At 35.6% G+C, this 19276-nt stretch overlaps 2 protein-coding genes across 3 annotated transcripts in view; one reads left to right on the forward strand and one right to left on the reverse strand.

Annotated features, from left to right (window-relative positions):
- Window positions 1–6495, reverse strand: part of crybg1a (crystallin beta-gamma domain containing 1a) — a 51416-nt gene extending 44921 nt beyond the window's left edge. For both annotated transcript variants that reach the window (XM_030126626.1, XM_030126627.1), the window contains exon 1: window positions 6100–6495. In XM_030126626.1, coding sequence (XP_029982486.1) covers window positions 6100–6461 — 362 coding nt within the window. In that variant the 5' untranslated portion in view covers window positions 6462–6495. The remainder of the gene's footprint in view (window positions 1–6099) is intronic.
- A 7183-nt stretch (window positions 6496–13678) lies between these two features.
- On the forward strand, window positions 13679–18812 carry ccr6b (chemokine (C-C motif) receptor 6b). The gene is made up of 3 exons (XM_030125991.1): window positions 13679–13718; window positions 13849–13889; window positions 17252–18812. The coding sequence occupies exon 3, from the start codon at window positions 17261–17263 to the stop codon at window positions 18347–18349; it is 1089 nt and encodes a 362-aa protein (XP_029981851.1). The 5' UTR covers window positions 13679–13718; window positions 13849–13889; window positions 17252–17260; the 3' UTR covers window positions 18350–18812.
- Window positions 18813–19276: the final 464 nt, after the last annotated feature.

The following is a 19276-nucleotide window of genomic DNA, read 5'->3' on the forward strand; positions in this document are numbered from 1 at the left end:
GTGTGATTGTGCAGCAGAGTTAATATTCCCTTTAGGACAAGTGGTTATATAGATATTTACAATTTTCCAATCACTGGTATTTTTATTTTTATCAGATGATTCATAAAAAAAATTTAAATGGGCTGCTTTGGCTCTATTGTCACAACTCTTTGGTCAGAATTCCTGTTCACAGCATCATCTATTTATTTCATTTCCAACATCATATCATGACTCGTATAAATATACACACCACTTTTAATGGCGTGTTATCTGTATGCATTATAAGCTTTCCGTGTGTGTTCCCGCCGGTATTAGCGTCAAATAACACACACTGCTGTTAGGGTTAGGGGGTTATGTGAACCGGAGATCTAGGACTAAATTGACACGCGATCAAATGGCACTGAATAACACACGAAAGGTCAAAAATGAGTAGGTATAGCATGCCAAATGCCATTAGAACTGGCCTGACATACAATGCCATTTCTTGAGATCAGTCATTTCACAAGTAACAGTTTTATCAACACTGAAATCAGTCCTTATTGACAGTATATAATATTTTTTAATAACCTTAAAATCAACTCAACAGTTTTGTGGAAAGTTTATACTTTATTTGATTCATCACTTAGCATGTAGGCTAGCAATTTTTCTGAAGATAATACACAACATTTGTATGTTTACTGAAAATATAAACTGGATCCAGAATATCAGTTTTCTGTCACACTGATCATTGATAACCAGTATCAGCTTGGAAAATATAATAAATGGGTTAATTTTTAATCCCTGGCCCTTGACCAAAATGCACAAAATGGACAAACCAATCAGCAAATCTAGAGTGGGCAATTTACATTTAAAACCGCAAAGTAGGAGAGGACGAGGCAAGTATTTATTTGGTTTCAATTCAAAATTTCACTAAATAAATATATAAACTAACTTTTACTCCCACTTGTAATTACAGATCCCTGAGGTACAGCTACTACTTTTTGTGAAATCTTGTCAGGTGATTTCTCTGTAATTCAAATTTTTTCTGACTTTTTAGGTTTGTTCCGACTGATTCATCTTGTTTCTGTTGGTTACCCCAGTCAGAAATGGATAATTTTGCCTAGTTTTAATAAATGAAAACTTGTTGATTCATCCATGTGTCAGCCTGCCCAGTGCAAAGCAGGAGCTAAATCATGTGTTACATTAAATATGCAATAAAAGATTAATCATAACTTTGACTCAACCACAGATAAGACGATTTGTATGGTATTTCCATGGCAGTTTCTGAGGGTTAACTGTCTGCATCATGTGGTATTCACAAGTTTATGCAAACATCAAACATTAAGCATGAATTAATTGAAAATCTAATTATGAATGGTATTTAATCACCTTTCAATTTGTCAGAGTGACACTCAAACCACAGTGTCCATCTACTATAGGTCTGTGCTGAAAGAAAATCAAAAAGTGTATAAGTATAAATGACTGTGGTTTTATTCTAGATGTTATTTTATATTTTGGTCAAAGTAAAGCTTCACTATATAAGTGTATCACAAATGTAGTCCTTCAGATTACTGAAAACGTCATGGTAGCAGAATCAAAGGATGGTGAACAAGTTTCTGAGAACTAACCAGTGCATATGTTGGCTTTATAAAAAAAAAACAAAACACATAAATTAGGAATAACTTTCCCAATAGTGTCACCTTTTTTGGACGAGACTGTTATTGTCATAAATTAACATTTTTTTTATTTTATATGCACTTTATTCATGGGGACTCCTCAGTTATTCTACGTTAAATATTAGACAAGATAAGGGTTAAGCAACATTATATACTTTAATTAAAATCTTTGTGAAGATACAGACTAGCACTGCTTTTTTCTGTCAACTGTAGCTGGGTTCATGTGTGAGCTGAGTCAAATATCAATAAAGCTCAGGTTAGCGATCCATTTATTGATCAGTGTATCAGTTGCAAAGGACAAACTGGTAGTTGACACGTTTCTATAAGATACCATTAGCCCTTTGTCTTACTTATCCTTTAAAAATGTTAAGTATAACGTTTGTGTTTCGAAATAGAATTGTTCAGAGTTGGCTCCTCCTCACAAAAGAACAAGAGACAGCAGTGGTTAAGTGAGTATTAAACTGAATGGGGAGAGCGAGTGGTGTAGCGAAGAAAAAAAACAATGAAATAGAAAAATGTGATTTCTTTTTCTTTCACAGCAGTTAGATTCTAAAAATGATGGAACACCTGCGCAAAACTCTAGAAGCAATTAGCGTAACAGCTAAGACAGTTTCCTCATTTCTGTGGTTTTTGTCAACAAGTCTGTTTGATGCATTAAGCTAAAATGTGAGTGCTTTGCCCAGAGTTTTGTCTCTCAGACAGATGGTGAATGGTCAGTGGGTTTGGTTTTAACTTGTTCTGCCCGTGCATGCTCCATGATGCTGTTATTGGCTGGAGACAGAAACTCAAATAAAAATAAACATCCAGGAACGCCTCAAATACAGTAAAACAAGACAGTCAGTGAGGGTTGAAAGGACTTATTACTGACACATACCTTGTCTTTAAAACTTGCAATTTAACAATCTCAGATTATTAATGTGAAACCAAAATGGTTAAAACCTTTTAAAACACACATGTAAGTACATCAAAACTGAGGTGATATTTGGGGGACAGTTGTGAAAGTTTTCAGTCTGCTGTAAAACCTGAAAGTTGCGTGAAGGCATAAAACAAAGACAATTTTTTATTTTTTTTATTTTGACAAAAGTATGGCTGAAAATATGAATAATGTACTTATGACAGGTCACATACCAATTTGAACTCATTGGGAGAATCAAAGGGACCCAGAACAGACAAGATCAGGCAAGAAATACCTCATATAAGGAAGAAAGTTTGTTATTATGGGGAAAATGCGAGGAGAGCTGAGCAGGTGAGTGAGTACCTTTAGCCAACACTGTGTCGTTACATTTGTATTATCCTTCCAGCGCTGAAGCAAAAAGAGACTGTGAAACTGTGAGAGATCTAACAGAGGGTTTTCCACTAATGATCAGACCGCCTGAACTAAAATGTCTCTGTTTAATTATCAGCTCCAGTGTTGAATCTCAGCAAAGTCTGTAAAACTTGTATCAAACATCATCTAATAAGTGAGTCCTCAACTACAGCAGCTTCAGAACAAACACTTAGTGGTAAATACGATTTATGACAGTGTGACAGTATGAACCGAGTCAATAATTAAGTTATTAGAAATAGGATCGATGCCCCTGTACCTCACCAACATGTTCTAGCAAGAACAAATAGCAACTTAAATTTGTGAGGTTGTCAAGTTCTGCCGCTGTGTTAGACTACACTCAGACAGCAGGTCTTAATGCACAATTCATATTTTTTGGAGAAATCCAATTTTTTTGTGTGTTCGTTCGTATTACTCATTAAATGCGACTTCTATCAGTTTTGAGTATGAACTGAATACGACCCTGAAGTGACCCGCATGCGCAAAAGAGGTCCTGATGTAATACATGACCACACAGGCACGCACTGTGTTTATGGAAGTAAATTTGTTTTTCCCACTGCTCCTCCTCCTAGGATGCAGAACTGTGATGTTAGTCACATTTCAATGAGGTAAAAGTCAGATAAAAGTGACCTGGCTGTTCAGACTTGGTGCATTGCAAAATATCAGATAAGACTTAGGACCACATATGAAAGTGGCCTGGGTCAGATTTGAAAAAGTCGGTTTTGCGCTGTTCAAACTGTCTTTAACAGATCAGATACAGGTCACATATGGGCAAAAAAATCTGATTTGGGCCACATTTGTCTGCAGTCTGAACGCAGCCTTAGAGTCCTGTGGTCTTGATGCAAAAGATCAATCCCCCAATAAAAGTGGGCGGTACTTTCACTGGAGGATAACTGAACTAATTAAATGAAAGTCCATATATGACTTCCTATCAGTGCTCAGTAGTAACTATATTGATATCTGTACCCAGTTCTATGTTATAAGCCATTAAAATATGACCCGTTATAAGTTAAGGTAAATTTTTAATATTTTAAAAATTCGTAAAAGAAAAAAATGCAAAAATCTAAATTTCTCCAAACTGTGATCATACTTTGTAGACATTGTCCCAAGGAATCAACATAAAAAATTTGAAATGAATCCAACCAGTAGTTTCGTTGGAGAAGGTGCTTGAAGAAATTGCTAACAAAGACAACAAAGACAACGCCAGACACAGCACCTCCACAACAGCTCATATTGGACGGTGAGATAAAAATGCATTATATACATGTTAAAAGGAATGTGACATGGGATGCATATACAGTGAGGGGCAGCTGCAGTCGATTTGTGCTGTATGATCCTCTTCTGTAATATAGAAGGGTTATTTCTCTCAGAGTTCTAAGTAAAACATTATATGGAAAATCTCATAGAAGAGATATTTAAGAAAAAAACAACTGAGAGAAGATTTCTGAGACAGTTCCAGTCTTGTTGCTTACTGTGTAGACTGTAGAAGGCCAGAGATCACTTCTTTTGGTGACATGATTTCACATAGGATGAAATATATGTTTTTTAAGAGAAATGCTGAAGACTGAAAATTGCATACGTAAATCACACACAAAAAATTAACCTACAAGCTAGTCCTTGAGGAAGCAATGGAAAAGAAAACACGACTAAAGTCAATAGTTTAGATCATCACAGTCACTTTCTTGGATTGAAAACTATTGGCTTGACATAATAAATGCATAGCAACCTTAAACATTGCTGTATTAATCTGGGGGAAAACTTGGTGAAAAACTCATATTGGGATTATTCTGGGTAATAACGTGATTGTAACACTGATTTATTTTGTTTTCTTTAACCCAAGCATACAAAGTTAATTAGCCTTGAAAAAAAAAGAGTGTTCATGTTGTCCCATTTCTACACTTCAATCTATTGAAATGCTCCTAAAACTGTACTTTAAAATTGCAGCCTTTTGCAATTTAATACTTGCATGGGCTGATATTGTGATTTGATTTACAGTACATCCTTATGCATTTACAGTATTTTGTACAGTCAGACATGAAGCAGTTGGTTTTCAGCTGTGGTTTGACTTCCAATGATACAATAGCTACTGAATAAATGGCCATGACATTAGGTACACAGACCCCCCCTCAAAATGAACACCACCATTCATCTGACCAATGACATCATCAGGTAAGATTCTTTGCATTTTCATCATTTTTTTCTTAAATTCTGATGAGCACTTAGCAAATGCTTAACTTTGTTTTCTGTGCACATGACCTCAGATCCTGTCTTTTTCACCTCGTTTTCATAAAACAAATACATCTCAGCTCTGTTTGTCATGTTTACTCAGATCCACACCAGCTCAGGCACAGTATCAACATGAACCATATTGAACAGCGCGATGTGTCACACACCAGTACTGCAGGTTTTCCTTCTAGCATTTAACATTATGTAATCCTTACCTTCCTCATAACAAACAACATTAAAGTTAAGTTAGGTTAACCCAACATCACATGACTTTGCCTCAGTATGTACTCATGAACAACAACACCTGAGTCCGAGGTGGCAAATCCTTTACCACTACTGATCAAAACACTTGTAAGTGGAAATATCTGGACCAAATCATACTGGAAAAGTGTCTGTCATCATTTTGAACACTTGAGGTTGACCCATTTTTTTATCCTTTAATTTACCCAGGGAGGAGTGACACTGTAGATTTTAATGTCACAGTTACAGAGTTCCCACCAAAGAGGATTCTTGCAAGACCTTGTTTGAAAATTTGCTCATCCAACTGCACACCCTACCTCTGACTCTCCATTTTTTCAATCATGTAATGAGCCAAAGCCATACATGACTAAACTAGCTCAAAGCCACAGGAGTTACTTCTGAAAATGTGCCATGGGGGTAACGGATACATGGGCATGTCCTGCTCATATACTGGAGTAGTTGGATTGTTTTTAATTTTTTTTTAGAAAGCTTTGCAGTGTTTTCAGAGACAGGGGCCTTGGGGGACAAGGGGGCCCCTTTGGTTATGGTTTATGATTACTTCACCTACACTAAAGTCAACAACAACAATAATATTCTGATCCAGAGTCAAAACTGCAGCATGAAATATGATAAATCAAAGATCAGAAAATGTAAATAAATAAAGTTTATTCTTACATGTGACTGTTGAAGTTCCCATGTTCTTCATTCTCAGGAAAAAATACCTCTCCTCCTCCTCCTTTTTCTTCTTTATGTTTGGACTTTTTCCGTTTCAGCTTGAATGGCAGCAGCCGTCTCCCCTTCTTCTCCTTCGGGGACACGGGGCTAGCATCAGCCGGCAGTGTGGCGTTGTCTCCCGGGCTGAGGGGCCCGGGGCTAAGGGGACCCGGACTGGTCGGGGGTAGGGTCCCTGACCCCTCCTTGAAGCTGGTGTCTGCGGACCCATCCTTGGAGGCTGACCGCTTCAGCTCCTTGTTCTCCTTGTCCGGGGATTTGAGTCTGAAGAAGTTCTTGACTTTCAGGGTGCTGGACTTACTCATGGCGTCCGGAGGAGAAAGAAGCTCTGTGTGGTGGAAGAGCGAGCAGGAAAATGAAGTCAGGAGCGGAGGCAGTCGCACTCCTCCAGAAGGAGTGCTTCACTGGGTTAACCTGCAGAGCGGGTTAGAACTGGCACGGCACGGTCTGGTTTGGACTCGCCCACGACGGGCGCGCGCCGTCAGGTAACGCAGGTGCAGCGTAATGAGTTTACCCAGAGTGCACCGGGAAACCCCCAAGTGTACCCTTCAAAAGATATATAAACGAAAAAAATGGAAAAGATGAAAATGATGGAAAAGAAAACTACATATAATGGCAATGTGTCAACAGTTTCAGCATTTGGACAGTTAATTTCTCCAAACATTCAGCTGAAATAAGATGGGTTTTTTCTTTCTTTCTTTTTTTGCTAGGAATCCCTTCTCGAAGAAATCTTCAAATAAACACAAAATAGATAGGTTTTATAGTCTTTCAGCTCTTCTTCATATCTCTGAATGAGCTCAGATTCTAACATGCACATTTATGAGGAAAGCTTTAATATGACGTGATACCGATATTAGCTGAAAATATTGGCTTTTGTCCAGCTGGTATATCAGTATATCCCTTACTATGGATATACCCAGAATGCACTGGGAAACCTCCATGTGAACCCTTCAAAACACCATCCGTAAAATACAAAATAACCCTGTGATATGAGAAATTAAAAAAAACGAAATATAAGACAAAATCATAAAAAAATAAAATAAAATTAAAAAAAAAAATGTAAATGATGAAAATGATTAAAAAAAGAGATGATAAAACTACACATAATGCCAATGTGTCAACAGTTTCAGCATCTGGACAGTTCATTTCTCCAAACATTCAGCTGAAATAAGATGGGGTTTTTTCTTCCTTTTTTTTTTGTTATGAATCCCTTCCTTCTCAAAGAAATCTTCAAATAAACACAAAATAGATAGTTTTATAGTCTTTCAGCTCTTCTTCATATCTCTGAATGAACTCAGATTCTAACATGCACATTTATGACGAAAGCTTTAATATGACGTGATACTGATATTAGCTGATAATATTGGCTTTTGTCCAGCCAATGTATTAGTATATCCCACACTATGGATATACCCAGAATGCTATGGGAAACTTCCATGAGTATCCTTCAAAACATCACCTGTAAAATACACAGTAACCTTGTGATATGAGAAATAAAAAGAGTAAATATAAGACAAAAATCATTTTTTTTTAAAAATGGAAATGATGGAAATGATGGAAAAAAGAGATGATAAAACTACACATAATGCCAATGTGTCAACAGTTTCAGCATCTGGACAGTTAATTTATCCAAATATTCAGCTGAAATACACCTCTTGTAAACCTCAAGGTGTTTTTTCTTTCTTTCTTTTTTTTCAGTAGCTATGAATCTTTCCTTAAGAAATCTTCACTGAGTAAATAAACACACAAATAGTCTCTGTTTTACAGTCTTTCAGCTCATCTTTACAGATTCCAACATGCACATTTATGAGGACAACTTTAATTTAACATGATACCAATACCAATATTAGCTGATAATATTGGCTTTAGTTCTGCCAATATATCAGTGTATCCCTTACTATGAATGCGCTGGGAAACTTCCATGTGTACCCTTCAAAACATCACCTGTAAAATACAAAATAACCCTGTCATATGAGAAATAAGAAGAGGAGAGATTTGAGATGTAACAAGACAAAAATGATAGAAACAAAAAACAAAAAACAAAAAAAACGTAAAGATGAAAAAGATGAAAAAAAACGATGATAAAATTACATAAAATGCCAATGTGTCAAAAGGTTCAGCATCTGGACAGTTAATTTCTCCAAACATTCAGCTGAAATACTTTGCACTTCTTTTTGCTAAACTCACAGGTTTTTTTGTAGTGATATTAATAGGAATGGTAAAGTTACTTAATGCTTTTGTGGTTATTAATCCCTTTTCAAACAAATAAATCGTCTTTATATAAATATACAAATAGTTACTGCTTTATAGTCTTTCAGCCCTTCATCACAACTTTGAATTAACTGATGCCGATACCAATATTAGCAGATATCAGCCCAATATACTGGTGTCCAGCCAATATATCAGTGTATCCCTTGCTATGGATTCACCCAGAATGCATTGGGAAACCTCCAGCCATACATTTCAAAACATCACCTGTAAAATACACAACAGTCCCATAATGTGTGACTTCAGATAACTTTCCAAAACCTGTTGCCAAAACATGTGAAATGTAGAGATGGAACAAGACAAACATGACATAAAAGCTGAAACAAGAAAATAAGAAAGAAAATGAGAAGAATGACTAAAACAACATATCTGTCAAAACAGTGTTAATAAGTGTTTACCAATAATGTGAAATGAAAGGAGGAAGTAAAATATGAAATAACATAATAACATGAAAATAAAGAAGATGAAACTAGGCATAAAAGATGTAACAAGATTATATAAAAGAGGTCACATGTGCATGTTCCTATTATTTATATGCAACAAACTGGATGACTTATCTAATTTATATATGAATGTACAGGCTTTGGTACAAAAACTTAATAAACAACTTTATCTTTACTGAAAAATGAAAAATCCTCCCTGAGCAGCTATTACAGTTTCACACACTCTTGGCATCTGGACAGTTAATTTCTCCAAACATTCAGCTGGAATATTTTCATGCCTCTTGTAAATCTTCCCAAAGGTGTTCTTGGTAGTTGGATATTTCTTCCTGACCTTGTGATCCAGTTCATCCCAGAGCAGAGCAGTAGGATATAGGTCAGGCCATTCCATTATAGATAACACTCCACCTGACTGTTTTCTCTTTAAATAATGCTCACAGACCTTAGAAGTATATTTGAAGTGATTGTCTGGTTGCATGGGGGTGATGGTGTTTTAGAGTTCAATGGTATCTATGCCCTATATACGGTCCTGTATCAAGGTCAAACCATCAAACTCATTGTTTTTCATGCATTAGTGCACTCAGTCATGGTCTATGTGGTATTTAACCAACAGGTGTATAATGATTTATCATGTTCTCAAGTGGCCAAGCTACATGTATTTATCCAAAATCTGTTGTTATTGCTTAAGGTTAGGAAAAGCTTTTTTGGAATATAATGTGGTATAAGTGAACAATATACATTTACATAATAAAAAGAAATCTTCATGCTGTTCAAATGACCTAGATTATTGCACAGACAAAATAACAGGTACATGTAAAATGCTAAGACTGTGCTTGCAGACTTTGGGCAGGAATTGTAAGAGTAATATCACATAAAAAGAGACTTTTCAACACTGTTTTGAAGGTAAAAGACTTGGACAACTCAAGATGTACTTGTGTGAATTTGGGTCATAAGAACACATAAAAAAATGTTTTTGGGTTTCAGGTTGAAAAAGTTTGGGAACAAATGGGTTAATGCACTTCTGTTGAGCTTCCATACTCTACCACATAATAGTTAAGTTTTTTAGTCTGTAAAGTTAAAAAAAAAAAATTGGACACAACTCTACCAGATAAGTCCTGGTGTGAACTGTAGTTTCATTTTTATTTAATAAGGTTCTGATTAATTATTCACATCTTGAATATGATGTAACATTTTTAAAGGTATATTGTTTAGGCTTCTATTTCATGTCTTTTCCATGTCTTGCGAATACACTGGAAAAAATCAAAATCTTACCAAGTGTATTTTTCTTATTTCTAGTCAAAATATCTCATCACACTTAAAATAAGACATAATCACCTAAAAAGTAACTTTTCAATGAGATATAAGAACTTATTTATAGACAATTGATCTTGAAAATCTTATTTGAAGAAATCTTACCAAGATAATTTTTACTTGTTCCATTGGCAGATTTTTTTTTGCTTGAATTAAGCAAAAAAAAAATAAATAAATAAATAAATAAATAAATAAATAAATAAATAAATAAATAAATAACAACAATAATAATAATCTGTACTAATAAATATTTTGACTAAAAGTGAGAAAAATGCACTTGGTAAGATTTTGATTTTTTCCAGTGTATAAATGCTGGTTAAAGGCCTTCCATATATACTGAAATAAAACAAAGGTCTGATGATGACATACTGAATCAATTAATTTTATTTATTTTAACCTTTATTTAACCACGTCAGTTAGTTGAGAACTGATTGGCATTTTCAATAACGACCTGGACATATATAGAGACAAACAACCAGTCACTCTCACCTTCTCACCTATGGGCAATTTAGATTAATCAATTAACCTATTAGCGCATGTCTTTGGATTTTTCATGTGTTTTACCAAATAATGATAAAATAAAGTATTTAGGCTTTGTGAATAGGATCACTATCTACAGATATACCAGAAGTGTTAGTGTTAGAATTATGTTTTTATTTATCCGTGTAATCCAGTTTACTAAAGGTCCTGACTCAGCTGAAAAGGAGTTTCCATTGAATAAAAGAGTTGTCAGTACCTGCAGGAATAAGGACTTAATGTTAAAGTAGATAGAAATATTTAAAGGGGGTTGTATAACTGAAGGAGCTGATTTACGCTTGTACTTTAAGAAAAACAGACACTTGATTGAGTGTATATTCACAGACTACATCATAATTTAATCAAACATCACTATAAAACATTTAGCATAAACTATGCTCAGTGTTTTTTTGTGTTTATTGCATGATTCACGTAACATCCATGTGCTTTTTATTGTCACTTTACACTCCATGAAATTAAAAGGCATACATATTTGTAAAAGTATAGAATAGAATAGATCTTTCTTGTCACTGTCACAGGAACAATGAAAATCCGTTAAGCAGCTCTGTTCTTTTTTATCAGCAAAACATTTAGTGCAAAAAAAGACTATAAAATATTACACAAATAGTGAAAAATGCCGGCATGTGCAAAAAGCTACAGGATAAAATATTAAATGTGTATGTATCTATCTCTCTCTCTCTCTCTCTCTCTCTCTCTCTCTCTCTCTCTCTCTCTCTATCTATCTATCTATCTATCTATCTATCTATCTATCTATCTATCTATCTATCTATATATATATATATATATGCTACTAAAGTACTACTGAAAATACTGAAAAGCTGACTCTTTACTACAAATGAGAAATACGTACAACAAATAAGGGTATATACAGCTGATATATGATACAGTTGTGGAAAAAATTATTAGACCATCCCTTGTTTTCTTCAATTTCTTGTTCATTTTAATGCCTGGTACAACTAAAGGTACATTTGTTTGGACAAATATAATGATAACAACAAAAACATCTCATTAGAGTTTAATTTCAGAGCTGATATCTATCCATTTTCCATGTTTTCTTGATAATAACCAAAATCACTTCAGTTCTTACATCAATAGCTATGACATTGTACTGACAAAAACAGTGCTTTTAGGCATTTCATGTTTTGTTTTCTGTCTGTTTTAGTCACATGACACACACAGGAGTTAGTACTTGATTGCATAGCCATTGTTTCTGATGACTTTTGATGGTCTAAAAATTTTTTTCCGCGGCTATATATTCAATGGGGATGTACAAAGATTTTTCTGTCATTTAAGTCAGTTTCTAAGTGTGACTTCATGTGATTAACATTTGTTTGAGGATCAACTCAAGCACTAGAACCTAACATTCCACAATACATCTTCAAGGGTCAAGGTTCAAGGTACTTTATCATCCCCATGGGTCAAATTATAGTACAGTCAGCAGTATACGCATCAAAAACAAATGTCAGGTACAATACAAAAACACAAATCACACACTATTCAGGAACCTGATAGAAGCAGGAATAAAAGAGTTCTTATGTCTATAGGCCCTGCTACGTGGTTAAGGCATGTCTGAGACCAGACTGAAGCAACGTGAACTTTGACCACAGAGGGTGACTGGGGTCATTTAGGACCGCCTGGGTCTTATTCAGAGTTCTGACCTTATGCAGGTGTGTAAGGCCATTCGAGGTCACATCTGTGATTCTACTGCAGACCTTCACAATACCCTGGAGTCTGTTTGTGTTTTTGATGTTAAGTAGGCCACATGAGCAGATAAAAGAAAAGGTAAGGATTGACACAATAGAACAACAATAAAAAATCTTCATAAAAGTCAACATTAAAACTCTGGAGCTTTTGATAAAAATACATGCGTTGGTGTGTTTTGTTTTGTTTTTTGCAAACACCAAAACATCAGGATGTAGTGTTTGATGTGATTGACTATTTAATCCACTACTTCTACGTACAGTCTTAGATCCACTGCTTTACTAATAGCATCATCTGTTGGTCATTTTGAGAAAGGCAGCTACATCAGTTACTGGACTGATGCGGTCTTTGTGAGTCTGTCATGCCTCTGTCACAAATGCAGGTTGAAGAGTTTGGTTTAATATAAGGTTTGTATTGACTTCATTATTTAACCCATAAAGGACCCTTAATGGTATTTTTGTGTCAGTTCCCAAATGATTTTTTTCTCCACTTTTAACCCTTCTTAAGTGATTTATCATCAATTTACTTTTATATTATGCTTTGTATTTTGTATTCTTAAGTGAAAATCAGGTATTTTCCTTATTGATCATGTAAATGTTCATAAAAGCTCAAATTAAAGTTGAGGTTTATTATGTCAAAAAGACAGAAAACAGAAGAAAAAATGACTTTTTCCAGTAAAATATATCATTAACTGAACATAAAACAAGTGTTTCCATCCACTGTCATTGATCCAACTCCATGGGTTTTACTGGTGAATCAATGTTGTAGAAGATGACGGTGTTTCCACATTCACTATGGAGCCTCTGAACGTCCAAATGGGTCATATCTGATGACCATGAAAAGATGACAAACTGTATTTTACATCAATTATTTACACATATTGATAGAATTAGTGGATCAACAGTGATTGAACTTTTTATATCAGTAAATGATTTGGGTTGCCAGTGGATGTTTGGGTCTTTATGTGTTAAAGTGGACAGATTTGTATTAAAAACGTGTCATCAAAACACAAACCTGAGGAAAGTAAGTTACTTGTTGAGACTAGTTCTGACGACCTACAGTAGCTAATTAAAAACTACAAGCCTTTCATGTACATCTGTTGAGTGAGAAACTGTAGAGATTCAGAGTATTTTGCAGTTCTTCAGTGAAAAGAAGAAAAAAAAATCCAAACATTAACAAAGCATGAACACTCATACGAAAATGTGGTTTGACAGATTACTATCACATGAGGAGGATCTCAGTCATCAAAAGCAGGAAGACAGGTTCAGCAGTGTATTCACACAGCAGCAGAGACCGCAAGAAGAGGTGGTTTGGACTTTTATCTTCTCCTTTTATTGATTTATTTTTTTAAAAAAGAAAGGAATGCAAAATCCCCTGTGTTTGTGTCAGTAAAGACCTTACACTTACTTTTGTACTGATAACATTTCATCAACAGGAGGAACAGAAATCAGTTCAGAGCAGATCATCCACCTGAAGGTATGTTTACATTTTTTACCCAGTTCAATATTGATATAATTTACTTGCCTTTACATCCATTGCAGTTACATCGTTCGTGCGACTGTACTTAAACTATATGTTGCTGATAATTAGATGTAAATTTCACAATGGGTTTGACACAGTTTAATACAGTTTAAATATATTTTTTAGGTTCTAAAATCCCCTTTACCCCTCACTGATAACACAGAGAACACACAAACGGAACACTGTCAGTTCTGTAAAACATGAAAGATCATATTTACAGAGCCCTTGAAGTTCTCAAATTGTGTTCCTATAATGACAGGTACAGCTGTTATCTTTTGTCACAGACATGACATGTGAAAATGAACACCTTCCTCATTGCCAAGCATCACCATGCCAGATTAAATACAGTCAAAAGTTTCTATAAACATGTGAGAAGTGAAAGTACTGAAAAAATGGAATATTATCATATGGGTGATTACATTGTCATGCAATAAGTTGACGTGTATGCTACATTTTTTACTATAAATTATAATTAACCCATACTTTTGGAGCAGCTCCCAAATTAATTTTTCTCTATATTTTACTTTCCTTAAGTGACTTATCACAATTTATTGTAATATTATCTTCTATTTTTTGTGTTTTTTCAGTGACAATCAGATATTTTCTTATATTTAAATTTACTGATCATGTTGATGTTCATAAAAGCTAAGAGTTAAATTGAGGGTTATTATATCAAAAAAAGAGAAAACAGAAGAATAAGTTCAACAAATATATCATTAACTGCACATAAACCAAGTGTCTCCATCCACTGTCATTTATCAAACTCTATGGGTTTTACTGGTGAATCATAGTTGTAGAAGATGACAGTTTCCACATTCACTACGGAGCCTCTGAACGTCCAAACAGGTCATATCTGATGACCATGAAAACACGACAAACTTTATTTTATACCAGTTATTTACATGTATTGATAGGATCAGTGGATTAAACATTTTACATCCAGTAATAATTTTGGTCGTGGGTGGATATTCGGGTCTTTATGGGATAAATAGAGACAATAATATGTGTAATTGTTTGTGTGCTGTTTACTCTGCTGAGTTGCCCTAATTGTGGTTGACTTTAATTTTAATTCACCAGAGAAAAATCAGGGCACAGCGGAAGCAGTGTTACAGTGTCTTTAACTGTTATGGTTTTACTGACCTTTCTATAAGTGCTGATTCTCAATGTGGCTTTAAGATCTTGACAGATAACCATCATATCAATGCCTCCGATCAAACTAGCACAGAGTGCACCCACCTGCAGCCTACCTTTTGCGTGCCTTCACTTATTATTTAATGTTGCAAAAATCAGGTCAGATGAACCAGATGAAAAACTGAAGTAGAACAGTGGTTTTCTTCCACTGCCGTGACAAAAAAGTTGTGCTTTTGGTTTTGCCCACACAAAGCAGGGCAAAGATCTTTGCTGACTAGAGAGTCAATTATACGCAATGGCAAATTAATTTACCACAAATCAACCCTTAACCCCTTCTAACCTGGAGTGTCACTAAAGTACAATTTTGAGGTACTTGAGATCTAAAACTGACAAAATACAATATTAAAACAGATCAAAATGTATTTTTTCTGCTAATATCTACAAGCTAAAATGATAAAATTGAAACTGAAAAGAGTGAGGGTTAAATTATTTTTTAACACTTATTTCACTTAAATCACTGTAACAGAACATTATTTGATATTACACCTCATGACAATTTTTTTTTTTGTTTAATTAAGATTTATTTCAATTTTGATTCTTTTGAAATTGTGCAAAAAAAGTTGTGATACTAGAGGATTTAAGGGGACAAGAGTTTCACAGCTTTACTTAACAAAAAAACACAACCAAACAAAACAAAGGACACTCCGTTAAAAAATAAAATAAATTAAAAAAAAAATAATCTAAAACTCTGAAATAACTGTTGCAGCATGCTGTTCCTGATCAAGACAATTATTTATGTAATAAAAAAAAAAAGCCAAAACTTTGACTTTTCTGGAGGTTAAAGTGCGTAACAGTCCAGGCTTTTTTTGGTCATGTTTTGCATTCCAAGATGTGCCACATGTTCTGTATTGGAGACAAATGGAACCTGTTCAAATCCTGCACCTCTTCATCATCCACCAGGCCTTTGTATTGTATTTTTATGCAGAATGTGGTTTGACATTGTCTTGTTGAATACATCATGGGTGTCACTAAAAAAGGTCGCCGTCTTGAAGGCAGGATGTGAGTCGAAAATGTAGTTTCAACATTAATGGTGCATCGCAGAGGAGACAATGCCCTTTACCAAAGACACAGTCCGGACCATGACAGACCCTGGTTTCTGTTGGTAACAGGATGGTCCTTTTTGTCTCTGGTCTCCAGCACAGGGATCAAAATCTAAGTCCAAAAATTACCAGGACTGCTTATTTATTTGACCGTAATCCTTGTTTCCTGTGGGTGAAAGTCTGTCCCAGAGCCCATAAATACCCAGTGCTACTGTTATGGTAGTTCCCAGATGAATTTTTTTTTCTCTATTTAACCTTTCTTAAGTAATTTATCACCATTTATTATAATACTATCTTCTGTATTTTGCGTTTCTTCAGTGTAAATCATGAATTTTTCTATATTTAATTCACTGATCATGTAGATGTTCATTAAAGCTCAGATTAAAGTTGTGGGTTATTATACCAAAAAAAGTGTTTTGTTTTGTTTGTTTTTTTCATTTACATTTGCATTTTACACCAAATACGTGAATGTTTTAATAGGTTAAGTGGTTCAACAGTTACTAAACATTATAGATGAGTAGATGCTTTTGGTCGCCAGTGTCCATTTGGGACTTAATGAGTTAATATAAAGCTTCCTTTTGGTTTTAGTTTGTGATGGAACTCCACGGTGTTTGACAAAAAGCTTGAGCAGAAGTGGTTCTATCAGCCATAGTTGGCTGGTTCTTAGTATGATCTCTTCCTGTCTTTCTTTGAGGAACACTGTTTTAAACATTATAATAATTTTCTCATGTATTTATTGACAAACTGTTGATCCTTAGCCCATCTTTGCTCCTAAAGGACTAAACTGGATGATGTTTTTGTCTGAAATCTGTACAATCTAATACACTAGTTTCATATCACATTGTTATTTCCTTCTTTTACTCTCACTACTTGACTAACTGCCCCGTTCCATTTTTTTTTTAATGAATGTGTTGCAATAGATGTATATTTATAAAAAGGAAGTTGACCAGACAACACATGTAATGAGGTCTGTTCATACTGTCTGAAAACCTTTGCTAACTGTAGTGAAGTCAGCTGTATTTATTTATTACAAATCATTTTAGAGGTGTTTTATTTATTGTATCCTTGTTATGTTTTCTTCCCCAGATTAAAAAGATGACAACATCAACTCCAGACTACGACTATAACTTCACAGATCCCACAGATTCCCCAGATGAACCTTGCAGTTTCCAAGCTGAACCTGTGGAGGTCATCATTCAGACTTACATCCACTCCTTCATCTGTGCCTTTGGTTTGATTGGAAACGTTCTGGTGATCGTCACCTACCTATTCTACAAGAGAACCAAAACCATGACTGATGTCTATCTCTTTAATGTGGCTGTGGCAGACTTGATTTTCGTGGTGGCCCTTCCATTCATCATTTACAATGAGCAGAACAGTTGGCTGATGGGCCCCGTGTCCTGTAAGCTGCTCATGTCAGCCTACAGTATCAACCTCTACAGTGGCATGCTGCTGCTCGCGTGCATCAGCAGTGATCGATACGTTGCCATAGTTCAAGCTCGACGCACCTTTGGCACACGCTCACGCAATCTGTTCTACAGCCGCCTGATCTGCTCAGCTGTTTGGGTGTTTGCAGTGGCTTTGACACTTCCCACATTCATCTACACTGAACGCTTTGAAGTGTGGAATCTCGGGGGTGACTCTGTGACTATCATGTGTCAGCTGTCTTTCAACAAAAGCGAAACAGCAAAGTTAATGAAGATCCTGGTTCCCAGCCTCCAAATGGCCATTGGCTTCCTGCTGCCTCTGCTGGTCATGATCATCTGCTACTCCTGTATCCTGTGCACTTTACTGAGAGCTCAGAGCAGCCAGAAGCATAAAGCCGTCCGTGTGGTTTTCGCAGTCGTTCTGGTCTTCATTATTTGCCACCTGCCCTACAATGTGGCCCTGCTGAGTCACACCGTGGCCCTTTTTACGGTGAGGAGCTGTGACATGGAAAAGCTGAAACTCCATGTGCTGACCATCTCCAGGAGTGTGGCCTACCTCCACTGCTGCCTCAATCCCATCCTCTACGCATTTGTCGGTGTCAAATTCAGGAGCCACTTCAGGCAAATAATGTTGGACCTGTGGTGTGTGAGCAAGAAGTACATTAGCTCTGCTCGCTCATCACGGGCCACCTCAGAAATTTTCGTGTCAGGCATCAAGACCTCAGATGCCTCCAACATGTCCTCATTCAGTGCATGAATGTCTTTTCAAAGGAGAAATTAGCAATATGAGTGATCCCACAACCGCTGATTTTCTGACCTTAACCCATAAAGACCCAGTGCTACTTTTATGTCACTTCCCAAATGAATTTTTCTCTCCTTTTAACCTTTCTTAATTGATTCATCACCATTCATAATAATATTATCCACTGTATTTTGCATTTTTCAGTGAAAATCTGGTATTTTTCTGTATAAAATTTGCTGATAATGTGGACGCTCATGAAAGCTGAGAATAAAGTTGAGGGTTATCATATCCAAAACAGAGAAAATGGAGGAAAAAGTTACTTTTTTAGCAAAGATTTCAACAACTGAAAGCAAAAACAAGTGTCTGAAGTAAAAGTAAGTAATTTTCAGTAAAAATCTATCATTAATTGAACATAAACCAAGTGTGTCCATCCACTGTCACTGATCCAGCTCCATGGGTTTTACTGGTGAATCAATGTTGTAGAAGATGACAGTGTTTCCATGTTCACTGTGGAGCCTCTGAATGTCCAAATGAGTCATATTTGATGACCATGAAAAGATGACAAAATGCATTTTACACCAGTTATTTCAAAGTATTGATATATTCAATGGTTCAGAAGTTATTAAACATTTTACATCAGTAGATGGTTTTGGTTGCCAGGGGCTGTTTGGGTCTTTAAGAGTTAAAAATGAACGCAACCAATATAATGCTTTAAAACAGTAAAGAGCCAAAGTCACAGATACAGAAGCAGAGAAATCCTGACATTTCATCATAAGTTGTCAAAAAACATCAAAAACACTGAACTTTATCCTCCCTTATGTCCTAAGTACCATTGATTCAAACTCCTTGCCCTCAATTTTTAAAACGGGTTTGTGGTACAACCTGTGAAAGTATTTCAGAAAACCACTAACCTGATGATGTCAGCAGGTTATCTTTTAAAAA

The sequence above is a fragment of the Sphaeramia orbicularis genome, chromosome 22, assembly GCF_902148855.1.
Source record: "Sphaeramia orbicularis chromosome 22, fSphaOr1.1, whole genome shotgun sequence".
NCBI classification, from domain to species: Eukaryota; Metazoa; Chordata; class Actinopteri; order Kurtiformes; family Apogonidae; genus Sphaeramia; species Sphaeramia orbicularis.

Coding starts and splice junctions, on each gene's coding strand:
- ccr6b (XM_030125991.1), top strand. CDS start 17,261: ATGACAACATCAACTCCAGACTACGACTATAACTTCACAGATCCCACA.